The sequence below is a fragment of the Euwallacea similis genome, chromosome 35 (assembly GCF_039881205.1).
Source record: "Euwallacea similis isolate ESF13 chromosome 35, ESF131.1, whole genome shotgun sequence".
NCBI lineage: Eukaryota > Metazoa > Arthropoda > Insecta > Coleoptera > Curculionidae > Euwallacea > Euwallacea similis.
The window spans coordinates 436,140-446,047 of NC_089643.1; the positions used below are offsets into that span (position 1 = coordinate 436,140).

The window sequence follows — 9,908 nt, forward strand, 5'->3', positions numbered from 1 at the left end:
TCTATTTTGTGTTACCAAGTAGACGCTGTTAGTAACGAGGATGGGTTGCCTCTATTGCATATTAGTTTGTCTTCAATTACATTGATTTGCTGCTTATAACGTGCGCCATAACTGCTGTGTTTCTTGAAGATCATTTAGATCCCTCTGATGGTTTGAAGTTGATGACCATTTGCGGTGGCGGCATTGCGTTTACCACGGTGAGTTTCTTAAGGAACTTTTTTTACTATTAATGCACAAAGAGAACTTGTTCAAGAAGGAATCAGAAGGCCTAGATCTTCAGGAGGGATTTAAATAACTTTATATTACAAGTGGCATCTGTAAGGTTGATTTCAGGATCTTAGGAGTCATCAGGGTAACTTGTTACATTATTAGCAGTTTTTGCGATAGTGCGAAAAGGTCGCATCGGTCAGTATCAAGGTGTCGGCGGAAAATTTTAGGGTTCTTGAATCATTAGGCAATAAATTTGAAGTGTTTTGTTTGGCATTCAAGGAGCCCTTTTTGTACAGTATTCCATTGAAACGTTATTGTAACAATTGATATTAAGATTGTAGACTTCACTTTTAATCCTGGATCAGTGGATTCCAAGTAACGTTGAAGTATGTTTGTCTAAACGGAATTGATACTTGTGTCTGATACTTCTAGAGCTCATTATCTCTGATCTGTTTATATAGCAATTGAATTTTTATTCTGGATTAAACAATATATTAAAAGCAAGCTACGTTTGCTTTCAAGATATAGTGTTAGTAGTTTGTCAAAATAAATCCCAACAGAATGTGGATGGTATATGTTCTCGTGTTGGCAGTGTGTGCGTTACAGCAGAGTGGTAAGTAAAAAGACGCCCCTGCAACGTCGAGAAAGATATGAAGGATTCGAGCAAGTCCTCCAGATCAAATAATCCATTTTTAAACTCTAAAGATTTAAAACAATTTACGTTTTGAGAGAAATGTGCATCGCAATGCAGATGGCCACAAAGAAAAGTAACGAGTGTGTGCTAAAACAGGTGTGGTGCAGTGGTTCAAAGTGAAAAGGATGCACCTGCATTGAAATCACTATTTATCAATAAATTTTCATTTAGTTAATAATAAACTAGAGGACAAAATTTTTAAAAGATTGTGCTGCATCTGTTCTATAATATCCACGATTACTTAAAAACGAAAAAATAATTCTTACAAAAGAAGGAAAAAATCAAGTTCTATTTGCTTTCAAAACAAATCACAAAATTAAAATGAAACACTTCTTTTTTTTAATCATTTTTGTAATAAATGAATATTTAGTTCGTAGCCCCTTAGCTGAGATAATTTCGCGAAGACGATTTGGTATCGATTCTACTAACTTTTCAGTGAAGTCAGGGGAAATTTTCTTCCGTTCTTCGAGAAGAGCGCGTTTTAATTGCTCTTCATTGGAAGTCTCATGTTTCCTAATTTTGGCCTTTAATTTAGCCCGAAGATTTTCCATGACATTAATGTCGGGTGACTGTGGTGACATGAGGACAGTTATACAAAAGCCACTCTTTCACAATTATGCTTCGAATCGTTGTCCTGGTAGAACACACAGTCGTTAGAAATGTTTAGTTTTTCCACGCTGGGTTATAAATTTTGCCGTAATATGCCCGAATAAACGCGTCTGTCCATAACGCCATCGATGAAATGCAGCTTTCCTGTCCCAGCACTGGACATACTGCCCCAAACCATCACACTCCCTCTTCCGTGTTTAACAGTGGTTTTTTTTTGCTTTCTTTCACCGGGTTTCTTCCTGACAAAACCATGTCCATCCGATGCAAAGAGGTTGAATTTACTTTCATCTGTAAATAAAACTCTTCCAAAACTGATCTCTTTTATCCAAACGCTCTTTGGCAAACTGTACTGTGATTTTTTGGTTCTTCGGATTAATGAATAGCTTTTTCTGGCTACTCGACTATGGAATTGATATTTTCACAAAACTATTCTTATGGTTCCTGGATTCACCGACTTGTGTAAATGCTTTTCAACTCCTATAGCCAGTTTAAGGGCACTTATTCGGGGATTTTTTTTTATACATCGCACAATTCACTGTTCACCATCATTAGGAAAAAAAATTTTTTTGGGCTTTTTTTTTCTCGTTTCTTAATCTTCCCTCACTTTTAAACATTTCTATGATGTGCTGTATCGTTGCAGGACTTTTTTGTAGAACATCGCCGATTGCCCTAATGGACTTTCCTTTTTTATGATGACTAATTACTAAGTCACATTCTCTTCAGTGGCACGTCTTCCCATGTTGATTTTGAACTAAATTCTAACAAATATCAATACAAGTCTATAATAATTGTTGATTCTTTGCACTTTTGAACATTTTTTTTCATTCACAAATTGTCTATTATTATAAAATTGATCATTTTAATTTTGAGATTCGTTTTGAAAGCAAATGGAACTTAATTTTTTTCCTTCCTTTCTAAGAATTATTTTTTTGTTTTTAATTGTGGATACTATAGAACAGATGTAGCATAATATTTTAAAAAATTTGTACCCTGTTTATTGTTAAGTAAATGAAAATTTATTCATAAATAGTGATTTCAATACAGGCGTACCATTTTCACTTTGAGCCACTGTATGTAAATGTTTACACGTCACAAATGTTTAACAATTCAAGCGTGATATAGAGACTTAGATTATTTGAACATTCGTAGTGAAGTTATTGTTTCAAATTTAATTAAATTTGTGTTAGGTAAGTATTACTTATACTTTCCATTTTACCCCTATTGCACCCTTTTAGCCCTCGCAGTGCCTCCTTTCCTCAGAAACTGGACAGATGTTTCCACCATCCGCATAGTTGGAGGCCACGATGCTGATATCACAGATTACCCCTATCAAGTATCTATTATGATCGATGGCCAACATGTTTGCGGTGGTTCCATACTGACCCCCAATTTCATTTTATGTGCCGCTCATTGTTTCGCAGATGAGTGAGTTTAATATCACATTAACAGTTTCACTAGATTTTAGCTGGCAATTACGTGCAGGTCAAGGGTATCTCATATCACAGTCCGAGCCGGTTCATCATATAGAACCAGTGGGGGACAAATTGTGGCTACGAAGAAGTTAAATAGGCATCCTTATTTCGATCTTGATACTTATGACTACGATGTGTCAGTTGTGGAGTTGGCTACCCCATTGGTAAGCTGGAGAAATTTTTAAAAGACGCAGATCCATATAATAGGAAAGTGTTGGGGTCTTCTCGTTAAAACTGTTCTATTTTTACATTAATTTTTGGGCCTCTTCTAGTATTGGCGACCCTTTAATTTAATAGTAAACTTAAGTGGGCGAGTTGAGAATTCAGTTTTTTAATAAAAAAAACTAAAATTTTAAAATATCCGTTTCACCCTAAACCGTTTGTGAAAAAGTAGTTCACGGCAACGTGGCGTTGAAATATGTGGGCTGGTTTATGGAAAAACGATAGGCAATAATCGCAGTAGTTAATCATAACTGAGGGCGCTGTGTTGCCACACTGACATCACTGTTTTTCCTAATGTTACGAAATAAGAAAGTTCCTTTTTTAATCGACTTTTACAGGTTTATGGAGCTGGTGTGGCACCAATTACTCTTCCTGAGTCATCTACTACTTTTACGGACGGTCAAAGTTCAGAAGTAACCGGCTGGGGCGTTACCAGTAACAATGGAAACCTTTCTGACGTATTACAAGTAAAAACCTTTCTTTACAAACTATTTTTACAAATTAACAAGATCCTTCAAATTATGGAAAGACTGATATGAAGTCCAGGGATTCAAATATAGGGCCTTCATAAATGTTTGACCACTACGTGACCAAAAATATAGACAACCAAAAATACACTGATTGGCAATATTGTTCAGTTTCTGGAAATAAAATCATAAAATCAATCCTTGTTTATAAAATTGGGCCTTGACGGTTATGTTATTACATGTTATTATTGGATATTTTGTATGAAAACCATTTTTGGCTTCAACTCGAATTGAACAATACACTATTTTAGCTTCTAAAAAGCTTCTAAAAAAAGGTAAGCGAATATTGCAAGAAGAAAATCGAAAACTGCAGAAAACGTGCTGGTAACAAATTGTCACAACCTTAAATTATATGCAGTTTTTACACATCACCATTACAACCAGCCTCAATTTTCAGAAGAGAACTAATTAAGTTACCAAAGTTCATAATGACAACTCAAGAAAAATAATATTTAACCTTGAAAGTCACGTGGTGGTCAAATATTTATAAAGACTCTGTATGAGATGCTGATTTGACAGATCTGACAAAAGAAAGTTGCAGTGTTGTCGGTTCATATGCAGTAAATTATAATGTTAATTTGATACATTTTAAAAATAATTTCTAGGTGGTTACGGTTCCCCTAATAACCACCGCAACTTGCCAGACTGGAATTTATGGTAATGCCATTACACCTAGGATGATATGCGCTGGTGCAGAAGCTGGAAAAGATTCTTGCAATGTATATAACATTGAAACATTTATACCGGGTGTCCAGACGAACCCTGGACATAGGAGAATAACACTGGAAATCGATGTTTATTTTTTTGCGCCTGCACGGATTATCCAGTTGAACAAGTTGCACAGGAGGTCGTAGTGTTTAAGATCGGCCATCATTCCGCAGTTTTTTCAATCTTCTAATTAGAGCTGTTTTGACTCAAAACGCCCTTAAATTTCAAAAATTTTAATGTCCCGCATAACTGTTCGAGTTAAAGTCAGAATTAAACAAATTCAAAGTCACCAATAACGTAAGCGTAAAAATCTCATGATACATGAATTTTCTTTTTTTGCTAATTTCTAAGAAATTTTTAACTTATTTACAAATTAATTCTGTGAAAAATCAATGGAAAAGCTGAATTATCATGTGATCTGCTTTGATGTCCCCACAGTAAATATACGAGTTTCTTATTAATCTATGATGATAACACAAAGTCATAATCTATTATCTCACTAAGCAAAATCTTCGTGGAACATCTTAAATTTAATACAAAATACACATTTTTTCATTTTTACACTTAAGTCGTTGGCGACTTTGCGTTTTTTAATTCTGACCTTAGCTCGGACCAATCGTGACATCGAATGTTTAAGCGGGATATTCAAATTCTTGAAATTTGGAAACGCTCTGAGCCAAAACGGCTTTCATTAGGAGATTGAAAAAATTGCGGAATGATGGCCAGTCTTGAGTATTAGAACTTCCATGTAAAAGTTTTTCATTTTCATTCATTGCACGGATTTTCCGCGCAGACGCAAAAAAATAAAAAGCGATTTCTCATGTTAATCTCATATATTCAGAGTCCGCCTGAACACTCGGTATATCAAGTTTGCGTAGTCCGCTTATGACTGATTTTAGGGTGACTCTGGAGGTCCTCTTGTAACAAAGGGAGTTCAAATTGGAATTGTGTCTTGGGGAGATATCTGTGCTGAAGCCTCAATTCCAGGAGTGTATACCAAACTTACCGACTTCGTTGACTACGTTACTGAAATTATTAGTTAAAAATGCATTCAAAAAACTACCAGATAAATGTAATTTGTATAGGTTTAGGGTAAAGTTTGGACCATTTTGGCCTTAATTGACCATAACTATCAAAATAATAAACATTTTCCGCGATAAAATAGCCTGGATTATTAACTGGTCCTTTATCCACAGAAACTGACCATTGAGCACTCATCAACTTGCTTTTACTAGTAGGTTTTTTACTAATAATTAAAGAAAAAAGGTTTGTAAAAGATACAAATTAAGCAATGAGTTGCCTAATTTGGGGGTTTCTAATAGGATTCTTAATTGGAACTTCTAGATTTTGTAATCAGTTTTAAAAATAAAATACTTAATAAATAAGAACATTTTAATGTATTCACATAACTATATTAATGTCAGAAAATTTTCAGAATGTAAATTTAAAAAAATAATTTGAACAAAAAAATTTAATTTAGGTCTTAGATAAGATGTTTTTTTACATTTATAAGCAAAAACTTAAAAGTTTTCCTTATGTTCAGAACTAGTGAGTACTAGAGCGTTTAGAATCCCTCTCCCACGTCCATGCCCTCTGCCGCTTCCTCTTTTTTTTTATCTTGTTTTAGTTTTTGATTGTGCTCAAATCTGGTGGACAGTTTTGGCAGAGCAGCAATTGCCTGTTAAGAGGTATGTAATTCCTTACTTGTAGAGGGTAGAGATTCCAGTTCAACATTTTGCAAGTTTTCACGATTTTTAAATGTTGTGAAAGGCACATCATCGTCATTAGACCAATCCATTTCAAATATTTTTTTTTTCTAAAACAGGAGATTGTTCGAATATCTCATAAACAAGATAGACTGATTCTTTGAAAACATTCCTATCAACCGGCGATACTCCAGAAACAGAAAAACCATTTTTTGCGTTCTCAGTTGTTGCAGCTTTTACATAAGTTTCTCTTAAAAGTGTTGCAACGTGATATTGAGTTGCAGGCCTTCCAACATTAGTTTTCAGCCACATTTCTATAGTTTAATTCTAATAAGCTCCAAGTGGTTTAAAAAAAGAACGGTTCAGCGGCTGCAAACGGTGTATAATATGACCCGGTAACTGAAGCGTTATTACGCCATTTTCTGTAGCCAAATCAAAGCATTAAGAGTTATGCAATACGTTGTGGGGCCATCTAAAAGCAGGATACTTTTTTTCTATTTTGAGGGGTGCAGAACTTCAATGAAATGTTTCAGCCAATCTACAAATAGTTTTGAAGAAATGTATCTTGAGTCGGAAATTGTCACGAAACTATCAAAAGGGGCCCTATTCGACAGTTCTCGACAGTGTCTTTTTCGCTTGAAAATTGTCATAGGGGGAACGTAAAGCTCTGCTGCATTAACACAACAAACAATAGTGGTGTTTACTCCATGTTCCCTACTGGCCACTGCTTCTACAACTTTCGAGCCTTTTGCTGTAACAATTTTTTAATATTTTTTAGTAACAGTTAAAAATCCCGATTCGTCCATATTAAATTTAGACGTAGCGTCAAACCAATTCTCGTCACATAGTCTTTTCAAAATATCAAAAAAATTGTTAACATTTTCTTTGTTGAAAGCTCTCAAACGATTTATTGACGTGAATTGGGATTGATGTAGGGAAAGGTGTGGGTGAGGTCTCACGAATTGGTAGTACCATTTTTTACCAGCTAATCTTTTTGTTTTGTTAAAACAATTAACAATATCATTTTTCTCAGCAAAATCGAAAGCTAGTTTTCTGGTATTTCGAATTTTAAGGCCAAAAAAACAATTAGAAAATCTTCGAATAAGCAAACAAAGCATCTCTTCCAATTCGTCATTAAAAGTGCAACTTCTTCCAAACATTTTTCATGAATTTTTAGTCTCTTTATTAGAATTTTTCAAATGTCGAAGAAAGTTGCTTTGGAAATTTTATAAACTCTATTACATTCGTTAAGTCCTTTCTCCATTTTTGTAGGCCCATAACGCCACTTTCCAATACTCTTTACATCAGTTCCCGTACGAATCCCGTTTTGACGTCTTGAACACGAACAATTGTTAAGTCTGTTTCATTAGAATTAAGTTTCCTAACTTATTAAATTAACTTTAGGTTTCCTAAATTGAACCTAGGCCCTCAAAACTTTGTTACACTCTCTCTATGAATAAAGAATAAACTTAAAATATCACTATTTGAGTAATTACTATTAAAGTTCATGATTCTAAACTGCTGAGTGAACTTCAACTGTCAGTATATGACAATTACATTGACGTATTTAAGTAACAAGTAGCCGCATTCCTTTCAAAGCCAACTAAGATATTTTGAATTATTAGTGTCTAACATTAAAAAATCGCAAATTGCTGCAAAAGCGTTAATTTTAGGTATAGAGACACTTAATAGAAATCAATTCAGAATTAAATTTAGAATCTAGACATGTAAAAATATGCGGGGTGTTGAGTTTAAAATAAGCGACTTTTTTGCTTTCAAAGTTCTTTAAATTTGACACTATTTTTTGGAGACCCTGTATAATATTTATAAAAACTTTTCTCGTTAACCTAATCTACCATGTCTGGTTAACATGTCAACAAATTTTCATAAATCCAGCTTCAACGATAGCTGAGAATTTTATATTTTGAAGAAATGGCGTTTTAGAATGATTTTCCTTTTAAATCAAAATATCTTCGATGCGGCTAAGTTTAAGTGTAAAGATATCTAATAAGAATTTAATCAGGTTGATCCCTAAACTCCAAAAACGTAAAAATATACCGAGTGTCCCATTTGAAATAATTTATAAACTTTAAGTAACATGTTTTAAAATAAAAATTGACCTTGACTTCCGGTATAACCGGAAGTAATAAGACCTTCGAAATATTTTTAAAAAAATTGTGTACTTATATTAGTTGAACCCCAAAATATGAAAAATGCAAAATAGTTGCAAGTCCAAAAGTTTCTAATGCAACAGTTACGCGAATCAACCTGTATGCATCATGAAGAATGTAGATATCGATGTGAGAATTGAAATAAAGACAAAACATTTATTGGTGCGACATAATTTTTTAGGTGAAAATTGCTTCAAAAACGTTCGGTTATTTTACGTTAGAAAAAGGCGTGATCTGTGCAAAATCATTTTTGTTGTCCAGTTATGGGGCTACATTTTTTGACCCACATAGCAATCAGGTTTTAGTCGGTTTAATCCGATTAGACAGTGTTTGATATAAGTTTATAACATAATTTTAGTTTTTCGTCAACCAGAACTAATTGTCGCTGTCAATTTGAAGCTTGAAAAATGTTGAGCAAATAGGAAAAAAGCGAAATTGTCTTCTATACCTAGGCAGCTTGCCTCACTATAATTGGATTCACTCATTTAACGGATCTACGCAATAAAAGCATTAAAAACTGTTCGCTATGTTGCGATTGAATCAGAAATGTCTTCTTGCAAATGAGCACGTGAAATAGAAGAAGTTTTCTTATCGGACAGGGAAATGTGTTAGAAATGTGTTAGGTAACATGCAACCGTGAGAATCAGCGACAGTCGCGTTATTCAATTTAAATACTTAATTTTGAATATTTTTGTTTTGCGGTTCTGGTAGATCAAATGGTATTACGTGAGGAATTCACAAAAACCCAGTGGTTGGTCAACATTGGATAATTTTAATTTTGCAGAGGCCAGCCCGGTAATGCGCTTATACATTATATCGCTCATTAATGAAACTATGGCTTTACAATCTCCGTTTTTGTCGCCGATATTTTAAAGCGGAAAGATTGATAACTTTTTCTGGCCCCTGCCTAATTAATAGTTAGATTACAATCAGGTGTTTACAGTGATATTTCGGATGTCATGGCGGAGAAATGTTCTGTAAGAGAATTACCGTCAAAGTGACTTTCAAATTGGGTACCGTTAAATTAAAAAACCGACAATTGCAAGAAACGCGAAGTACTGAGAAGGAACCTTGGCATTTGAAGTGGAAAATAAAGATCCAAGTTTGCGGGCTTGCCCAGGTTTTTGGAGAATTACGTAAGAAGGGAAGTTTCCGAGTTTACCATAATGAAAAAAGTGAAAGCACTTTACAGGAAGAACTTTTCTTACAGTTTATATCGACGTATTTCGAGCCGACAAAAAGATCAACGAAGGTGCCTACCACAGTTGTTGGTTAAGCCTTGAAGCCATCTACGTAACTAAACTTTGAGATCCATTGCGGATGGACGTCTCTCCTGCAGTACCATTCTTCAGTTCTCAGCCCTTCGAGTTCTTTTCTGAAAAATTACACTCTTTAATTTCTTAATTTCGCACTTAAGACGAGGCAGAATAGTCTCAAATTTGAATTATTTGTTTTTCTACATGGTGATTTTCAGCGTAATGGACACTGGATAGGTACGTGTAAAGGACCTCAAAATAAGTGGATTTTTTCCCCCCGCGTTATAGTTCTGATGTAATAGCCTCAGAAAATTCTTTAAAAAACTAGAAAAA

General features: G+C 34.4%; 1 protein-coding gene across 1 annotated transcript; it reads left to right on the forward strand.

Annotated features, from left to right (window-relative positions):
- Nucleotides 1-677: 677 nt before the first annotated feature.
- On the forward strand, nt 678-7,594 carry LOC136418533 (trypsin 3A1-like). Its single transcript, XM_066404622.1, has 6 exons — nt 678-823; nt 2,749-2,938; nt 2,996-3,149; nt 3,546-3,674; nt 4,340-4,453; nt 5,342-7,594. The coding sequence occupies exons 1-6, from the start codon at nt 772-774 to the stop codon at nt 5,483-5,485; spliced, it is 783 nt and encodes a 260-aa protein (XP_066260719.1). The 5' UTR covers nt 678-771; the 3' UTR covers nt 5,486-7,594.
- The last annotated feature ends 2,314 nt before the right edge of the window (nt 7,595-9,908 follow it).